Below are 20,850 nucleotides of genomic sequence, written 5' to 3' on the forward strand. Positions count from 1 at the left end.
AAATATATAATGAGAAGTTGAGTGGAAATCCTTGAGAAAAAGAGAGACCAAGATTGGAGAGAGGAAGCTCAGAGGAAAGAAAAAGCAGTCAGTAGACACGTTTATTGAAAGGAATTAAACTGTTTATTGAATATTTGAACAAGTTTTAGGTGATGGAAATATTGGAGGTAAACGTAAATTGAAAGATCTGAATGAGGGATATGGACAAGCATGGGAAAATTTCAATAATAAAGTTTTTGATAGTGATCTCCCATATAATTTCACAGCTGATGCTATCCAATTACAATCACAAAATTCCTTGAAAGAATGTGTTCAAAAGTAGAGATGATAAGGTGAGTCAATTCAATGTCTTTCATAGTGTCTAGGACAAAGTTGATGAGGTCTAGATGGAGCTGATGAATTTCAGTAAAGAATGAACATCAATCAAAATCAGAAGTCTAATGAGAGAAAAAAAATAGGTGAGTGGAACAGGAAACAGTGGACCTGATAATGTTAAAAATAAATCAGGAAATTTATACCCAGTTTTTATTTGCATCCAGGAACCTTGGATGTATTATCAGCCATTTTAAATACCTTTCCAACCAATTGCTTTGGATGTGTTTAGACTTTTCCCATTACAGAAGAAAATTCCAGGGAGAACTTCTGCATGAATAGCTATTCCACTCCTAGTAAATTGCAACCTTTTTATCTGAGACACATTTTGCATCTATTAAATATTGAGAATGACTAGTGTATTTAATTCTTGTTCCTACCATCATCTGAGAAAATAATATCTATTCCAATGACAGAGATAGCAAACACAGTGTAGAATAATAGTGTGGAAAATCGAATGTTCTTTGAGACCTTTTTCAAAATCAGTTTTTTACACACTGAAAGCAAGCTATTGTGTTAGAAACTATATTTATTTAGGAAAATTGCATCCAACTAATATTAAATTGGAACTGTGAGTTAAAAATGCTGAAATCTCAAATTGTTTTCAGTGAATGAATTTCATTGGCATTTTTATCATTTTTTTTTACTTGGAATGTGAGTGTGATTGGGAAGGTCAGCATTTGTTGCCATCCCTAATTGCTCTTGAGAAGTTGATGAGCTGCACCTTGTATACTAGATGAGCTCCCACAGATGTTCAAGTACAGCCACAACACCATTAGAAAGTGTTCCAGAATATTGACCCATCAAAAAGTGAAGAAATAGACATAGATCTATTATAACTCTGGTAGAGTCCAGTAATTATTTTTTCCAAAACAGGTCTGTTTATTTTCTGGAAAACCAGATATTTCTGTTTTAATACTATTTGGATTACTTATGGGATTGTGGGAAAAAATGTATTTGAAGTTTTGTGGACACACCTGGAGTACTGCCTTTAAAAGAGATAATTGAAAGTTCACTATGACTTATTTTACAAAGTCCAGTACCTCCTTTTCTGTCATACGGACACTTTGTTCAAAATATCACTCTTTATATCCCTAAGTTCTCTAGCTTTCATGACCTTCTCCACAGTAAATACTGACGTGAAATATTTGTTTAGTATCTTATGCATCCACACACTGATTATCTTGTTAATCTGTAAAGTGCCTCTAATTACTCTTTTGCCCTTAATCTATTTGGAGAATTTGTTTGGATTCCTCTTAGCCCTATTTGTCAAAACTATCTCATGTTCCCTTTTTGCCCTCCTGTTTTCCCTCTTAAGTATACACCCTAATAAGATTCTGCAGGAATACTTCAATAGGTGACCAGTTTGCATTGGCAGTTTTCCTTACAAATGTAGACATTCAGAATTTACTGAGCAATAATTCATACAAACTTGATGAGGAAGTATGGTTTTGTAGTCAGGAGGTGGTCACAAATGAAGATGTTTTAACATAGATAATAATTATATGCCGTGACTGGTTAGCTAACGTGTGACTCAAAAAAGCACCAGCTGCAGAAGGTTGATTCGTATTCTGGCTGAGACACGTCTCTGGCCTGCCATGAATAAAATCATGACATAAACCATGGTTTGAGATCCTCGAATAATTGAGGGCACTACCTTGCAATAAAAAATTATATTCAACTAAAACCAAACTGGTAAATATTTTAAATAGAATATTCCAGAAACACTCAGCAATTCTTTCAACAAACATTGAGGGAACAGACCAAATACTTTTGAATTTAGATCTTTCAAGAGAACTTCAGTCTGTTCTCTTCTGGTGTGTTACCTGACCTGCTAACTGTTTCCAGCTGCTTTGTGCTTCATTTTCCCAGCGTCTGAAATATTTGTTCATGTAGATATTTTACATTGGGTTTGTTTAGCTTTTTCTTTTACTATTCTATTCTATTTTCACTTAAAATCTAATTTATGAGTACCCTTCCAATTGTTGCATAACTTTTCTGAAAGTTTTTATTGAATTCATTTGGAATTTATTTTTCCTTCTTTATTAGGCCTATCTCTATCATTAATTTTGGAGAATAATACATTAAATATAACATGATATTTTTGGTAAATTACAAGGTGAGAATATTGTGAAGATCCTTTTATACAAATTTAGTGAGAAGTCCAGTCTTAGTGTTTGGACTATATGAATCATAGCACATATGTTGACTGGCAAAGGTACGCTTGTGACAGACAGTTGTGAGGAATCCACTTGCAGATTTCTCAACCAGCTCATTGAGGTGAGAGAGCACGTATTCTGATCCATCTCAAACATTATACAAACAGACAACTTAATGTAATTGAGTCAAGGTGGCTCATTTATATTTTCAAGAAGCAACATTGATTAATACTCAGCCATATTCTCTGCAAATACAAGGAATATGTCCAAACGTCGTGTTGTTTTGATTTACCTGGGGAACCTTCAGTTCCTTGTTGCTTTCTCCATGCCTTAACCATCAGAGTTTAAACATCCTTTTCAGCGTGGTGTAAATTTTTGTGATTGTTTGTTTGAAATTTTGCCATTCTTGTATTAGTCCCGATGAGTGCTAAATGAAAAGTCTTTGCAACAGGTTTCCCTTTCTATCAAAGTTCAAATGAATGTTCTGTTACCCAATTCCTATTTGTAATCATTCATTACAGGAAAACTGTATCGTGGGCTTCACTTATTCCTGTACAGTAACTCTTTCTGCTTGATTTTGGTGTATTGTTAGTCATTGGATAGGAAGAACACTGGATTTTGATGAGGATGTTATTCTGCCTGTTTTGTTTTCTTTTTACTGGACTTTTGCATTCTAGGTAAGAGGAGTGATGATTCAGTGACACCAAATATCTCCTCCATCACCAAGATTGCCTGATGTTTGTGCATGAAAGAAGGAATTTCAGGGCTTATAATTTGACCGTTTTCTTGAATGAAACTTAAAACTTGTTTGAACTACAAATAAATTATTCATGTACCAAATTTGATAAGCATGTTTATTAGGATTACGAGGCAATGTGATTAAGCGTCCAATAAATAAGCTTTCAATTTACAGATTTACTATAATAATTATTTACCAATTAACTATTAACTGAAGAATTTAGTTCCAATAAGTCATTTGCTTTTATAGAAAATGTCTACATACAAATGTGACTGAAATTGTTGAGAAACCACTGCTGTTTCTGAATGAGATTTTGTAGTTTTCATATGCTGGGGAAAGTATATTTCCATTAGAATTATGACTGGAATGGATGTGAATTTAAATCTTTATTTTATTGTTATACACTTCAAATTTTGTTTTTATTTTTGTTTTGAAAATTGAAAGAGAACAGTTGGCTGACCTTTCATCTGTATCCTTGCGTAATCTTGTCAACCAGCTTCTCAATTTTGAGGTTACACATAACGTCACAGTTTGAACTTTCCTCTACATTCAGCAGTATTCAGCTGACTCCTGCACTTTATGGCAATTAAGCATTTGTAAGGGGACTGAATATCTTCGAGTATTTGTTCACTTGTTGAGGAAGGAAACATTTGGAATTGGTCATACATTTAGCACTTTTGTAGTATAATGTTACTTAAGCGTAGCACAGCATAATCTGTTGAATATGTACTTTATCTCGATTGCACTTTTTGCAAGATCATTAATTATTTAAAGAGAGTGTTGTGTAATGAAAACGAAATAAAGTTGAGCAACATAAGGGTCCAACTTTGCCTTTGTGTGGCAAAATGTCTTGAACTGGAGACTATTACAAATCTAAATTACAGATTATTTGTGTGTAGATTTCAGGCAGAGTTTGGTCACACAAAAATAATGTCCTTCAAACTTCCGTTCAGAAGAATACAGTAAAATGTCAACAAAGTGATACCAGACCAAAAAAGACTTGCTGACAAACCTAATGTAATATCCACGATTTATTATAATTGATGACCTTTTAAAATCACAGATGATCACAAATGAAAAACTATAGACAACAGTTTTTTTTTTAATAAAAGATCATTTGTGGACTTAAGATCTCTATCAAAAAGTGGTAACAGCATTGGTTGAATAAACCAGAATCCCAGATGAATGTTCTGGAAACATGGGCTCAAATCCTACCATTGGCAGATGGTGAAACTTGAAATCAATGAAATTCTGGAATTAAAAGCTAGCCTCATGATAACTGTGTAACCATTGTCATTTGTTGTAAAAACCCATGTGATTTACTAATGTGCTTTTAGGGAAGGAAGTCTGCTATCCTTTCCAGGTCTGGCCTGCATGTAGCTCCAGACCCACAATGTGTTTACTCCTAACTGCCCTCTGGGCACGAAGTACTAGCCTAGGTGCAACACACACATTCAATGAACAAATTTTTTAATGGGATTACATGCTTACATCGCTGTTCCAGGGCTAGGGGAGTTTTTGTAGAGAGTTAGTTCGCTCAATTAGCTGGGTAGATGGTTTGCAATGCAGATTATTGCCAACAGCATGAGTTCAGTTTCCGCATGAGCTGAAAGTTAACATGAAGGAGTTGTCTTCTCAACCTCTTTCTTCGCCTGAGGCATTGTGACTCACTGACAACCACATCTTGTTTCTCTGTCTCTAATGAGACAAAAATGTATTGTCCGGTAGGACTATGGTGACTCTTTTGCAATGGATGCTAGATAGATAACTCCCCTTCCTGAACACCAGGAATTGCACTGGAATCTCTTAAAGTGGGGTACAGGTCTCAAGAATGCTGTGTCTTACCTTACATGGCGATCGTCATATAAGGTTTCCTAGCTCAATGTAATAGGAAGAATCCAGTCGATTTGTTATTAACAAAAATAGAAATTGCTGAAAAATCTTAGCAGGTCAGGCAACATCTGTGGATAGAGATCAGTTAGCGTTTCAGGTGACTGTTCTGAAGAAGGGTCACTGGACCTGAAATGCTAACTTATTTTTCTCCACAGATGCTGCCAGATTTGCTAAGATTTTCAGGCAATTTCTGCTTATGTGTCAGATTTTCATCCTCCACAGTTCTTTCAGTTGTTTTAGATTGTTATTAAACCGGGGACCAATATCCTGTGTGATCCTTCACCATATGTGGCTATTACCTAATATTTAGGACGAAAAGGAAAGATATAAATATTTGAAAAGAATCAGGTGTTTACAACAGCAAAGAGAAGCTGCTAACACTAATGCCAGTGTTGTCCTAAAAGCAATGTACTTTGGATGTTAGAAACCTGAATTAAAAACAGAGGGTACTGGAGAACCTCAGTAAGTCTGATAGCATCTGTGGAGAGAGAAATGTTTTGAGTAAGAGATGACTTCAGAACTGATCAATGTGTTCAGAGATGTTATACACCTCTGGAGCAGCTGGCACTTGAACCCAGGCCACCTAGTTCATAGGTAAGGACATTGCACTACAAGACCCCTAAGTAGCATTTTTTAGTGCTATTGACAAAAGGCCAAGAGAAGCAAACTGAACAGATGGTGGAGTTATCTAGGGATATCAAGGGAGTGCTAACAGTAGCAGAGGGGCATATTGATGCAGAGTAGATGTTATAATGACAACACCATTTACAAGGTCAGCTAGCTGGACCTCAGTAAGAGTTCCCTGATTGGGGCTGTTAATCTAGTCCAATCAGGGAGCCCTGGCTGACATAAGAGTTGATATCAGGGATATTGTGGCCCTTTAATGCCTGAGTAAGTACCATTGTGAAATACTATATATTTCATAGAATCTCTACAGTGTGAAAACAGGCCCTTTGGCCCATCAAGTCCACACCAACCCTCCGAAGAGTAACCCACCCAAATCCATTCCCCTATCTTACTAACCTGTATTTACCCCTGAATAATGCACCTAATACACATCCCTGAACATTATGGGTAATTTTAGCATGGCCAATTCACCTAACCTGCACATCCTAGGATTGTGGGAGGAAACTGGAGCACCCCCAGAGGAAACCCACGCAGACACAGGGGAGAATTTGCAAATTCCACACAGTCACCCAAGGCTAGAATCAAACCCTAGTCCCTGGTGCTGTGAGGCAGCATTGCTAACCACTTAGCCACTGTGCCAATTTATACATGCCCCAGCGGGACTCGAACTCATGACGTCTGGTATACAAGTTCAGTGCTGTAACCACTGAGTTACAGAGCCACTAAATGAAGGCTCATTGGTAATGGGATGCTGGCCTCTGAAGATTATTTCAAATGGTAGGTGTGAATCACAGAAAATAGAAAACCAAGACATTTCAAGATTGGGAGGAGGGGGAATATTCAAAATGGAAGACAGTGTACTTAGATTAAATCTTTTTAATCTAAGATTTAGAATGGCATCATATTCAGCAAAGAGGCTCCCTGATTGGACTAGATTAACAGCCCCAATCAGGGAACTCTTACTGAGGTCCATAATGTTCAGGGATGTGTAGGTTAGGTGCATTAGTCAGGGGTAAATATAGGTTAGTAGGATGGGTTTGGGTGGGATACTCTTTGGAGGATTATTATGGACTTGTTGGGCAGAAGGGATTGTAGGGATTCTATGAAATACATAGTATTTCACAATGGTACTTACTCAGGCATTAAAGGTCACAATATCCCTTACATCAACTCTTTTGTGTCAGCCAGGGATCCCTGATTGGACTAGATTAACAGCCCCAATCAGGGGCTGTCTTGTTCCTACAGTGTGGAAACAGGCCATTCAGCTCAATAAGTCCACACTGACCTTCTGAAGAATAACCCACCCAGACCTATTCCCCTACATTTATCCCTAACGAATGCACCTAACACTATGGCCAATTTAACACTGCCAATTCATCTGACCTGCACATCTTTGGATTGTGGGAGGAAACCCACACCGAGATAGAGAGAATGTGCAAACTCCCCACAGACAGTTGCCCAAGGCTGGAATTGAACCCTGGTCCCTGACGCTGTAAGGCAGCAGTGCTAACCACTGAGCCACCGTGCCACCCAAACCTAATCCTATCTGCCTACATATTGTCCACATCCCTCCATTCCCTTCCTGTTTACTTGATTTCTCTGTTTTCATTTCAGGGGATATAGGCTCTCCATTAGTATCCAAAATAGATCCCACCATGGTTTTTTTTGAGTACACTTCCTCAGGTCCTGCTTCCTGGAAGCTCTGCATTCTATTTCACAGTTTCTGTCACATCTGTTCCAACAATGTCATGTTGATGCTACATTACAGTGTTGTAATGTTTGGTTTCCTCTATTCAGTGGCTTAAGTGTGACCTCCTGGCTTTAAAACTTCTCTCGTAATGGTACAGCGTGTCAACATTGCAGATGCCAGAACCAGGCCATCTGTGGAAAGGGACCTTAGGATGGCAATGATCTGAAAATCCAACGAACAGAAAATGAATTGATATCCACTCAATTCTGAAATATGCATGTACATTGAATATTTTGATATTCAAGTTCTTTTGAAGTGCATAATTGTTGAGTTTCACACTGTGTGATTTCACCATCCTTACTGTACAATTCTGTACCAAAGTTGTTTTTTGTCTTGCACTAATCAGGATAAATATGTCACTTTTTTAAAACAATCACAAAAGTCTATACCTAAGGGCATACGTTCCAGACACATGCTTGCTTTGAATTACCCAGAAGATTTGGCATTTATAGATCCCCATTGTTTTCTCATGGCAGAGCCTTAGCTAATCAGACTGCCAATCGAACAGTCACCCTTTTCATTAGTGATATAAATTCATCTGATTTTTTTTTTTAATTTGAAATTCTTGCATTTGTCCTGACTAATACAAGATCAAAGGTTTCAGCAACATATCTGCCTTTTTAGCGAATTTCAAGATCTGTGGAACAACACGGCTTTGTTTGTTTATTCTATAACAGTTCAGTGTAAGACCAGTCCAGTCCTCGTTCAAGAGAATTAGCACTTGAATACTGTACTATCTATGAAACTAGGCAAAGTGCTTGAGGGGAGATCAAATAGCACTTATTTTCCTGTTATAGTTTTACCCCTAGCTGTTGGTTTTGGATCAACCCATCAATGAGTTTTGCTTATTAAATTTAATTTCCAGTTGTGTTATTGTGTCACCTATAAAATACATTTCCCTATAACCTGAAGTATAAATTAACTATGAAGTCTGTCTTGCAGTCCTTCACATGGTGAATTCCTGGATCATCTCAGCTCAGCAGTTGGGAAATGGATTGGTAATGCATAGAAGATGGAGAAAATTCTACCTTAGCTTGATTTGAGCAAATGTTTCATTTAGGAATCAGTTGAATATGTCACTGACTTAAATCAAGAAATCATTCACTTAACATTGTTACAAACTTGTGAGCTTAGAGATCCTGAATAAAGATAATTAAAGTAAATGTACATTTCACACAATTTTCAGATATTCTTTTTAAATCTCTGTTGGATAACTCCTTATCCATCTATCTAGCTTAGTGTCACGTTTTTGCAATTTCATAAATATGCACTAATATTGTTATACCTGCATAGAATAAGTTCATGTTTAGAAGTGGCACCAAATCACATAGGTGACAAACCATAACAAATTATTTTTTAAATAGCTCGCTGATTCACTTTGTGGGGCTATATCATAATTGTGTTCTGAATTCCAAAGTTTTAAGATGTACAGTTCACTTTGCAAATTATTTAATTGACCACTTGATTGAAGTATTTTCTTTGAGTGGGTTTAGTGTCAATTACAAAGACATAAAGAACAAGTCAGGTTTTATGTAGCGACTTGTAGACAAACCTGCCTCAGATTGCAGTGTTTACTAAAATCAAGGTCTGTACCTATCCTTGCCTGAGGATATCTGATTAAAGGTTAAGTGTTCATAAACATGTTTTCTTAATTAAGGAGTGAAGAAAGACAAGGTGATTTGAATTGGAAACAAATAACTGAGTCTTCCATGTAGTTCACATGACCATTCATATCTTTCAGTCTAGATTATGTTGACAGAAAACCTTTTTAGCAAACATTTCCGTTGAAACAAAATATGTATGTTTAATGAATTACTGTGAAATATCTGCACAATCCCTAAACTGAATTTATTTTTGATTAATTTTATTTATGGACAGTTGGATAATTAGTGCATAGTTTTAAATGAAATTTCAAGTATTTTTTGGCTTCACATCTAAATGTGTGAGGAAGGTTAAATTTGGATACAATTAATGATGAAATTCCATTATTTTATTTCCCCAGTGTCATCTGGCGCAGCAAGTAGGACTTGGTCATCACCTAAAGGCTCTGAATTTTGTCATTACAATGTTTGAGATGCTTGCCCCTCAATCAAGTGAAACAGTTGAAGTTTCGGATACATCATTTGATGGAGTGCAAGTCAGAGTGTTTGAACCCAAGAAGGTCGATGGTGAACTAAAGCGAAGCATTATTTACATACACGGGGGAGGTTGGGCTTTAGGAAGTGCAAGTAAGTATATTGCAAATGGGAGTAGTGAACTTAATATTCCTGTCAAATATTCTTACAGACCATCTTAATTTAAGTTACCTCAGCTGCTGGAGTTTAAAGACAAATGATATAGAAGCCTATTTACTTTGCAAAGGCATACTTAAAGTGTCATCCCAATTTTGTGGTGATTGATCAAGAATTGTGTTGTAGGTAATGCCTATATATTTAGAATGAGGAAGAAGACCACTTTCACTGGAGCCTGTTGATGGTAACAGTGCATTGACAGACTTCTCACATTGTGGGTTATGGCAGTAAGGTATCTTATGTAACTGGCCTAGGCTATAGCATTCAAGTTCTTAAAATTTTGGAATGTTAATTGGCAAGTTTAATTTTGTTTTCAAAACAATTTTCTTGTTTATTCTTTGGGTATTCATTCCTTTTGCAGTGGAGGATATTTTTCTGCTGTTACAAAACTTGTTGATATCCTTATTTTCCTCAGCAGCCTTGTGCACTTATTAAATGTATAAAATTAAAGGTAACCATAGTTTGGAATAATAAATCACAAAACTTGTTGCATCTCAAGGTTCCACTAACCACTTGTAATTTGTAAAATATGACCGAGAACGTAAGATTTTACCCCGGATGCCTTAATTACATTTCCTTGCTGACATGAACTGAGTATGCCATATTTGTATCCAGGACAGGTTTCCTCTGTGTTCAAAACAACAGTCTGTTTAAAACATATTTAAAAGATATCAGTGCTCTTCTCAGAAACCTAGCTGAAGCTCTTCATCCAGTTCTTAGACAAATTATGGATAGAAGTCTGATCATAGGTATGGACCACTAGGTCCTTTAAATATATGGCATAATGAGAATTCCATTTATTCATGGGCTGAGGCCTTCCTATCCTATTTGTTTTCTGGTGGGCAAACTTGATATTTTGCCCCTCCCCCATTGGGGAAAAAAAATCTCCTGCCCATGTGCAGGAAGTCACATCGAAATGATTGAAGCATTCGGCAGAATTCTTTTTGTGAGTTAAGTGTGGACACAGGCCCAAAAGCTGTAGAAACTTCTGTTCAGGAGCCAAGTGGGAATTCAAGAAAACATATATTCTTTTAAGGTCATTACATATTCACGTGTCGTTGCACTGTCAGATTTTATGGGTGAGAGTCTGCAGGTTTTGTCCTCAATGAGGACCTTCTGGCCTCCAGCATCCAGGCAGCATAGTTAGATACCCAGACAGTAGTTCACTCTCTGAAACACAACAGTATCTCACATCTGTTCATTATCCTCACCCACCCCCAGAAATATCAGAGATCACACAAAACAAAGTGCCATGCTTTTGCAGTGTCTCCCTAGTGATTCTTTTAAAGGCTGTTCAAGACAGAAATGAAGTTCATTTCCCTATGGATACTAAAGGCCATCTCAAATGATGAAGGCATCCTGGCTGGAGAGGTCAGTTCCCATGTGCAACTCAAGAGAACCTGACTCTGTGCCACAAGAGGCTGAGTGATCTCCTGTTCTCTATAAGTTTACAAAATTTAAAAAATCACACAACACCAAGTTATAGTCCAACAGGTTTATTTGGAAGCACTAGCTTTCGGAGTGCTGCTCCTTCATCAGGTGGCCGCAACGCTCTGAATGCTACTGCTTCCAAAATAAACCTGTTGGACGATAACCTGATGTTGTGATTTTTAGCTTTGTACACCCCATTCCAACACTGGCATCTCCAAATCTGTAAGAGTGTGTATCATTGTGTCTACTCAGTGGTTCATGCTTCTGATTGTGGGTTAGCATTGTAAGGTGCCACTGCAGAGGACTATTGAACTGTCAAAGAAGTTTGGGATCCAGATGGCACCATCAGACACCTCATGCAATCAATGTCTGTCTAAATGGCATTCCTTGCACCACAGTAACATTGCCTCTTATACTTATGCCAGGGTACACACTTAAACCAGAAAAGGAGCTCAAAGACTCAGCAGCTTATACATCATCAGGTCACTGATCTTTCATCACAAGTAGAAGAACCTAATTATCTGATTCGTTTCCATGAAATGCTTGCATGGAACAAGAACAGAAACACAAAAGATGGAAAACTGAGTTATGCCTTCTTTTGAGTTTAACCCTGCTTACCTGGCCTTTCTGACACGCTGGTGTTAGCCAGTGTGGTTGTGTCATGTGGGCAGGTTATTTTGCCTGATCAAGCTTCAATCCCTCCAGTGTAAATTTTTAATAACAACAAGCCAGACTGCAAGTGACATACGTCTGCTGAGTTGAACAACATGGAAACATTTGTTCCTAAAACTGTAAGCATTTGTGCAAAGCAACAGCTTGTTTATGAAGGAGCTTGGAGGAGGCAGTCTCCACTATCTAGTCCATCTCTAGAATTATAGTCAGATTTGTGAATACACATTTCCTGTTTTTGACTGAACAAATTCTGCCTATCAACATAGTTCTAGCAGGTTGGGTGTTATTAATTTTGTTAACTAATGCAAAGCATGAAGATTGGGAAAACTAACTCCCCTGAAAACTTGATAAGAAATCTTTACCCTAAAACAGAAAAACTGAATTTTTACCTTCCATCTAATAAAGTTCCCATTTCTAAAAGCTTTAAGTAGGCCCAGAAAATTTTGCCCATGATCTCTCAATTTGCTGGGGTTTTTTTTAGCATTGACCCTGGTTTTCTAATGTAGACAGAGGGACTGTAGGACTTAGTGGAAGAGGAATTTATTCATGTATTCAAGTAGCATGGCAACTAAAAGCTTTGAACTAAGGAAATAGTTCTACAACGGCTGCTTCTACAGGTTTCTGAGACTTACTGTAACATCTGTGTAAGAAATCCCACACCGTAACAACCTCCAACAAAGTTTGGTTAGCTATACAAATGACTGTGAAGAATGTTACCATTTTTGTCTTATTACAGGAATGCGATCATATGATCACCTTTGTCGGAAGATGGCAAAAGATATGAATGCTGTTCTTGTCTCTATTGAGTAAGTAATTGAAAACTAACAGCTTTATCCTTGTTGATGCATTTTTTGGGATAATTCAGTATCTGTTATTTTGAATATTATATACTATATATCAAGTTCCAATCACAAGTTATTCAAAATTCGAATTAAAACTTATGTTTTGTGATTAGACTATTTTCATTCTCATGAAAGGGAATCTCAGCTTTCAACAACTGTAGATTTCTCATGTGACATGTTCAACTTAACAATACCAAGAGGTTTGTTGTGGCTGGATACAACACAGCAATGGTAACACTTATCTACATCCTCACTGTCTGATGCATGGGCTTTGGCCGTTTTCTGCTTAGCTGTATACCACTACAGGTTTAGGAAACAAATAGACAGAAGTTGAGTTTTCATTTCAAAAATAATTTCTCTGTAAATGTTAACTGTATGTGAGGAAGACTTCCAGTATAATTTTTGGTCAGCAAGGATTGAGGCAAATAACATAGCTAATTGTGAACAATTTTCATGAGGTAAAGAAGGATATTTTGTTTCCACTAGTTGGCATGTCAGGAACTAGGACTCACAGTTTCAGGATTGGGCAAGAGAGCTAGGAGTGAGACAAGGAGAAATTTCTTTATTCAGAGTTGTTAAGATTTGAAATATGCTACCTTAGAGAGTGGTGATGGTGGGTTCCATACAAGGTTTCAAAAACCGAATTAGATAGATATATATTTGAAAGTGAAGTTACAGGGCTATGGAGGTAGGATGGAGAGTGGGACGAGCTGGTTACCTCTATTGGGAGCCAATAAAGGCATGAATGGCCTCCTTCTGTCCGGTAGAATTCTATGATTCTATCTGATGCTCTCTGCTTAGGCTACTGCAAGAACAACAACCCTGACAAAGCATAACCAACACATGCTCTACTCAATGCTGAATAGTTTCCAAAAGGAGTTCCAAAAATGTGATCAGCTTCTTTAGGACCATGACCTGTTTCCCCCTGCAGCAAGGTCTAATATTGCTCATTTGGAAACCTAGCAAAGGAGGAAACCAATCTTACGTGGCAAGGAAGAAAATGGACTAATGCTTATGATCAAAACAGCTATTGACACTGCTATAGACAAAAAATATCATATTTGGATATGATATTTTGAATATTGGGGTTAAACTTCATAATACAAAATAACCTATTTTGTTAGTGTCATTCAGAAAAAAAATGCAACAGGTCAAGTTTTATAAGTTGATTATTATTGAAATTAATTGTATTGTGTGGTCTTAAATTTAGATACCGTCTTGTCCCAGAAGTTCATTTTCCTGAGCAGTTAAATGATGCTTACAGTGCTACCAAGTATTTCCTACAGCCTGAGGTTTTGTCCCAGTATTCAGTGGATCCAAATCGAATTGCAGTATCTGGTGACAGTGCTGGAGGAAACTTAGCTGCTGCTGTAACCCAGCAGGTAATAGTTTTCATTATGGATTGATCAATTTACACTAGTTGGAACAAAATATTATCTGATAACCTCTTATTAATTAACACGCTACTTCCCATTGTTGTGATCAAACTTAGAATGAGAACTAATCAATTTTTCAGGAAAAGCAGATGCATATGATATTGAAGAGGAAAGCAACTCAACATTTATAAAAATGAGTCCACATCTGAAGAAAGCTATTCTTGCAAAATTAGATTTTTAAAATGTAAACAAATGCTAATATTTTTCCCAGGTGTACTGCAGAGAAGTAACAGGTTATAATATTTAAAATTGAATAATAATTTGCAGCTTTAAAAAACCTGTTGCTTTTTCATGATGGAACTTCAAGGCTTATAGCAAAAGACATTAGTTATGACTCTGATGTCGTAATTTGGTCTGACAGCTGTGACTCCGTTGGTAGTGCTCTTATCTCTAAGAAGGTTCTGGGTTCAAATCCCATTCCAATTCCAAAAATCTAGGGCAAAACCGTAGCACATTACTGATGGAATGTTGTGCTGTCTTTCAAATGAAATGTTAAAATGATAATAAGAAATATTAAATTTTGGAAAACCAAACAGATGGCAGTATCTGTGGAGTGAGACACAACAATGTTTCAGTTCTGTTATCGGTCCAGAACTTGTGTGTTTGGTAGGTCAAAGTTCTAACTGCTGTCAGAAAAAGGTAAAAGACGCAGTATTGCTCTTCACTGGAGAGTGGGGCTGTTGTCCCTGCAGTCCAGCCTGAATTCATCATTCAGTTAACGTTGCTTAAAAAAAGGATCTGGTTATTATCACTTTGATGTTTGTGGGATCTTGCTATGTGCAATAACATAATATGTTATATATTATATTTCAGCAGTGACTACATTTCAAAAAGTAATTCACTGGCTGTAAAGAGCTTTCAGATGTCCTGAAGTTGTGAAAGGCATTCTAAGAATGTAAATCTTTCTGTGTTGTATCTTTGATTTATTCCTTCATCTGTCTATTATCTGTAGCTTAGTGATTTTTGATTAATGCAGTATAAATCTACTATTTAATAGTATGTATACTTTTAAATTATTTAAGCAATGCTATAACATTATAAAGGTGAATGTTCAATAAGTTCTGAAAAAATATTGGATTCTGTTGACTTCGACAACACTGCAAACATTGTAACGTGGCTGAAAGTTTTAGTAGTATCCAGTCCCTCTAAAATATTCCAAACACATAAAACAAATCTTTCAATTCTTGTTTTGTTTGTAGCTTGTTGTGGACAGCAGTATCAAATTCCAGCTCAAGCTTCAAGCTCTTATATATCCAGTGCTTCAAGCTCTTGACTTCAATACTCCTTCCTACCAACAGAATATGGCTACACCTATCCTATACAAACATGTCATGGCCCGTTTTTGGCTAGAGTATCTGAATGGTGACCCAAGTTTTGTCCAGGCAATGTTGGTGAACAACCACACTGCTTCAAACCTAAGTCAGTTGACTTCTGTCCGTGCTCACTTAAACTGGACAAACCTTCTACCACAATCTCTTATAAAAAACTACAAACCTGTTATCCAGGTAATGGGAAGTCCACAGGTTATAAAGGCATTGCCAGCATTACTGGACCCGAGAGCAGCTCCATTAATTGCAGATAAAGGAATTCTGCAGTTATTACCAAGAGCCTACATCTTGACCTGTGAACATGATATTTTAAGAGATGATGGAATAATGTATGCAAAGCGTTTAGAAGATGCTGGAATAGAAGTGACTCTTGACCATTATGAAGATGGATTTCATGGCGCCATGATATTTGCACTTCCACCTACCAATTTTGATGTTGGAAACAGAATCATGAACAACTATATAAACTGGTTGGACAAAAATTTGTAAACCTTTAATTGGGGTTGGGAAGTTGCAATAATAAATGTTGTTGACTGCAAGCCAGTCTTTTAAAATAAACCTACATATTTGTGCAATGCAACAAACCAATGCAAATTTGTATTCTAGAATTACTGAAACTCTTGTTGGGATTGATCAGATTGCATGTATATTCTCAGTACTACTACAGATCTTGTGTAATATAGGCAGAAATTGCTTTGTTAACTCTTGGTAAGGTTTTAAATAATCACTTACTAAGATTTACTTGTGTGTAAAGAAATCTTCATTAAGTCAGCAATGTTTTGGGATAATCTTCATTGTTAATGGTGGAGTCTGCCTTTTAGGCAAACTGAAAATTAAGAATCCTTTTAATATATAAAGGCTATTTGTGATAGTATAGAGATTTACCATATGTGTATTTGAATTTTAAAAAATCAAACCAGGATGGTTATTTGAAATGCTGGAACTGCAGTAGAACTTCCACAAGATCAAATTTAACAGGATCAAAAGAATTCTTTAAATTTGAAAAGAATTAGCCTGATGCATGCTCCAGATGAAAATTTACTTGAAATGAACTTGACTACTTCCTGTAACAGTTTAAATGCAAAATCCACCAATTATGTTGACTAGCTACTAATTGAAGTTTATAGATTATGATAAACCTAGACACATTTTTTCAAATGCCAAAAATACTCATCTCCTCATTAACAACCTGTACAGTGTCTATCAGAAAAGACATTTGCCTTATCTAGTAAGTTAACACCCACTTTTCAAGGATCTTTCACTGCAGTGGGATCTGTAGTGGAATATGCTGTAGTTCATTCTTTTTTAAAATGGCAGTTAAAAGCTTTCTAAACAGAAAATTCTCCACAGAAATTGAGTAATTTCAAGATACCACTCTCATTCAATGTTTCAACTGACTTAACCACTGAAAGTCCACTATTTTGTTCTGCACCCAAACTACCTAGTAAGACTTATGCTTTGAAATCACCTTTTGCACGTTCAGTATCCTCTCTTTTCAACTTTTTCCATCACAGTATACAACATTTTTATCTTGACAATATTTGAAATGGATTTATCAGCACTATATTACAGTATTCAATTATTTTATTGTTTAATCAGTTATATTAAAGACAGTATATTTAGCAATGTATTGTGAGTTTGTTTGCTCTAAATTGTTTTGTAATACTCTACTCTTCTGATCATGCTGATATGCTGTTTTAAAAATGATCAACTAATTTGCTGTTTCAAAAAATGTTTATAGTGTTAGTTGTTTGGTAAAACAGTGGTGTTCCACAATTCCACTGGGCTTTGAATGGGTGCAAGTTCTCTATGTTTAATACTCCTCAGGAAGGCCCTCTTGGTGGCATTGGTTGCCCTTGTGATAGTTGCGCTATCTGTGCCTCATATATGCACATAAAAGATCACTGGTTATTGCAAGTTAATTAGTTGCAGTTAATTAGTGTAAATGAAAACCTCTATAATATAAAGTTTATTGTTTACTGCTGCTGAGACTAATTCATGTTAAGGTTCCACAGCTTAGAATAGATTTGGTACTGTTCTTGCTCATTTAACCATTTTCTTTACCTCCCCTCGCTGCACCCTACTCCACCCTCAATATTATTTCCTCACCTTTTGAAAGCAGTGACTCATTCCAGTATTAACAGGGACAATACAATCAAGCTGATCATTTCCCCACCTGATGCTCATGGATATCTATAAGTTGCTTCCTACTGTCGAGGAGACTGGGGTCTAAACATTTTTTGATAAGTTTTGACTTAAGTTTAATTATGATATCTTCCTTGACTTTAAAGATCAGAGTCATAATGCGAGCAATCTACTGAGTAGGCTTAGGTCTTCAGGCAGTTTTTAATCAACTTTTAATTATCACTTGAACTATACATCAGCATATTGAAACTGATTAAAAACAGTCATTGAAATTGCTGAGGAAAGTCAGCAGTCTGGGGTTATCAGTGGAGAGAAAGAAAAAAAATTAACATATTTTGAGTCCAGTGACCCTTCTTCAGAACAACATTTTTGAAAAGACGTCAGCATTTGTTTTAGCAGTTCGACTTCTTGACAAAACAAACTTGGGTGTGGTAAATCCCTAAATTAGATTTATATTTTGTTCAGAATTCCTAGTTTGGATATATAATATTTCCCTTTAGGATGGGATTACATTAGGAAACATGACTTATGGACAAGTGCGGTACAAATATTAAACAGCTAGTCAAACTCAGTGGCTAACAGTAAAACAGTATTACAATGCTAAATTTGACCACTTTGGTTGGAAACAGATGAAATGTTAAAGTTGATTAAAATGTAAATGCAGTTTAGAAGTAAAGTTTTTTTTTCTCTCTCTCTCTCTCTCTCTCTCTCTCTCTATTTATTATCAGTTTAATGTAACTGTTTACATTTTGTACCAACCACATTCAACAATGAAGCTTTTGGTGTTATTTGGTTTAACTACCAGGAAAAAAATTAAAACAATTATTTTAAATAACTATTGAAAGTATTGTACATAAAATGTTGTACAGTATCAAGTATGTAAGAAAGATATCATTGCAACTTGCCGCTGGTTATATTATTTGAAAATTATATTCAGCTTTATAAATTAATGACAGGGCATGAGTTCCAACAGAACAATATAAGTAAACTAATTGTGTGAGTTTTTTGAATGAGCTATCTATGTAATTCAAGCACATGTACGATATCAGAAAGTTTGCTACCTTCACATTCCCAAGATTGTGCAATCTTGTTTGAATATTGGATATATGTTGAAAATTGAGGATCATGTTTCCACCTTATGATTTTTGAGCTTCCCTTAAGATGATTCTATAGATTAAGACCCATCCAGTCACTTGAGGTGTCAGGACAAATTATTTTAAGTGGACAGGGTTCAATAAATTATTTCCATCTCTTTAAACTAGATAGTTTGTTCAGACAAGTGATCAGTGAATCCCACAGTCAGACACATGGTCATTTAGACTTTTCCATTTATTATTTAAAATGTCATTTTAATAAGAGGTCACTTAAATGGTAATAGCAACAAAAGACAAAACTCGGCTCAAACAGGTGGAAAGTAGCTGGACAATGGACAAAATGAAATCTTTCCTTTTCCCAAAAGAGCCAAATGTGAGTTGAAAATTTATGCAATTGGAATGAGAGTTTTCCATTTGACTGTGTATATGTGCTGTGACTTACTGTATTAAAACTTTTCATTTTTCTTTTATTGTATTGTGGCTCTATGCAATGTAAAGTGCACTTTAAACGACAAATAAAAAGTAAAAATTGAATACTGCATATTTCTCCACTGCTTTTGAAAAGTTTAACTAATAGAATTTCAAACCGATTTGTATCAGTTGCTTTTAGTAGTGATCAGACATTTGGAAATATGGGCCTTTTTTACATTAATTAGTTTTGGCATCAGAATATTAAGTGATTTATTCCTTCGCAGCTTGCTGCTTATTCAGATCAATTACAGGAAACAACAAAGATGTGTTTCCAGTGTTGGGTTTCACTAATAAATACAGTGAAAAGTCTGTCAGCTCTTATTTAATCATATTTTTGGATTAAATATTTTTTCACAAGTTATAAAATTCACCTGGCAATGGTGTGCTCTTAATGCTTTGTGGGTCCAGTTCCAGTGCTCAAGAACAGAATTTGTGCAGGGTGTGTCTCCAGCTGCAGCTCCTAGAAGCTCAAGTTTCAAAGCTAAAGCAGCAGAGGTGACACTGTGGAGCATCTGCAAGTCTGCATTGTGGACAGCACAGACAAAGTTGGTGATCACTCTACAAACCACATCATTTTGGATACTGTTGGGCATCTCAGAGGAAAGTAGCAACAACCAAATTTGTTGCACTACAAATGGCTTTGCTGCACAGGAGAGTTATGGAATCCCTCCAATGCAGAAAGAGGCCATTCAGCCTGTTGACTCTGCACCGACCCACCAAATAGCATCCCACCCGGACCCAAGTCCACACCATATCCCCAGTCTGCACATTCCCCAGACGCTACAGGGTAATTTAAGCATAGCCAGTCTACTAATCTGCTCATTTTTGGACTGTGGAATATACCCAAGCACCCAGAAGAAACCTACACAAACACAAAGAACAGTCAAGGCTGGAATTGAACCCAGATCCCTGATGCTATGAGGCAGCAGTGCTATCCATTAAGCTACCATACTGCTCAGGAAGAGAGGAATAGGTTTGGGAGAGATCTATAGTAATAGAGGATTCAATCTTAAGAGGAATAGATAGATGTTTCAGTAGCTGTATGTGAAACTTCTGGATGGTATGCTAGCTTCCACCTGCAAGATGTCTTGGAGCAATGTCAGCATGTTCTGGAGTGCAGAATGAACAGCCAAAAGTCATGGTACACAAGGGTCTCGACTACTTGAGTAAAGAAAGAAGGGATGACATTATCAAAGCAAAGTATTAGGGAGTTAAAAAGCAAGTTTAAAAAGTAGGATCTCACAGGTAGTGATCTCACGGTTGCTACCAGTGTCACAGGCGAGTAAGAGTAGAAATGGCAGGAGATATCAGATGAATATGTGGCGAGAAAGATGATACAAGGGGACGATTTGATTCATGGGACATTGGGACTGATCCTGGTTCTAGAAGAGGATCTTGTCAACTTAATGAGCACAATATTTACAATTAAATGAATGAATTAGTCATGCAAATAGATATAAATAGGTATGATTTGGTTGGGATTACAGAGACATGGCTACAAGGTGACCAAAGATGGGAACTGAATATTCAGGAGTACTTTGTTTTTATGAAGGACAGACAAATAGGGGGGAAAAAAAGGTGGGTAGCATTGCTGCCTAAG

General features: G+C 36.5%; 2 protein-coding genes across 12 annotated transcripts in view; one reads left to right on the forward strand and one right to left on the reverse strand.

The window, feature by feature from the left end:
- Positions 1–19,286, forward strand: part of LOC140478946 (neutral cholesterol ester hydrolase 1-like) — a 25,098-nt gene extending 5,812 nt beyond the window's left edge. Inside the window, exons 2-5 of one of the 2 annotated variants that reach the window (XM_072572625.1) lie at positions 9,543–9,792; positions 12,671–12,740; positions 13,987–14,158; positions 15,412–19,286. In XM_072572625.1, coding sequence (XP_072428726.1) covers positions 9,543–9,792; positions 12,671–12,740; positions 13,987–14,158; positions 15,412–16,029 — 1,110 coding nt within the window. In that variant the 3' untranslated portion in view covers positions 16,030–19,286. The remainder of the gene's footprint in view (positions 1–9,542; positions 9,793–12,670; positions 12,741–13,986; positions 14,159–15,411) is intronic. The other variant, XM_072572624.1, reaches the window with a different exon arrangement.
- LOC140478941 (coiled-coil domain-containing protein 150-like) overlaps positions 4,284–20,850 on the reverse strand; it is a 126,522-nt gene continuing 109,955 nt past the window's right edge. For all 10 annotated transcript variants that reach the window (XR_011960899.1, XR_011960904.1, XR_011960903.1 and 7 more), the window contains one exon: positions 4,284–7,702. Coding sequence is in view for 2 of the 10 variants with exons in the window: in XM_072572604.1 (XP_072428705.1) it covers positions 7,592–7,702 (111 nt within the window). In the remaining 8 variants the exon portion in view is untranslated. The remainder of the gene's footprint in view (positions 7,703–20,850) is intronic.

This window comes from Chiloscyllium punctatum, chromosome 6 (assembly GCF_047496795.1).
Source record: "Chiloscyllium punctatum isolate Juve2018m chromosome 6, sChiPun1.3, whole genome shotgun sequence".
NCBI lineage: Eukaryota > Metazoa > Chordata > Chondrichthyes > Orectolobiformes > Hemiscylliidae > Chiloscyllium > Chiloscyllium punctatum.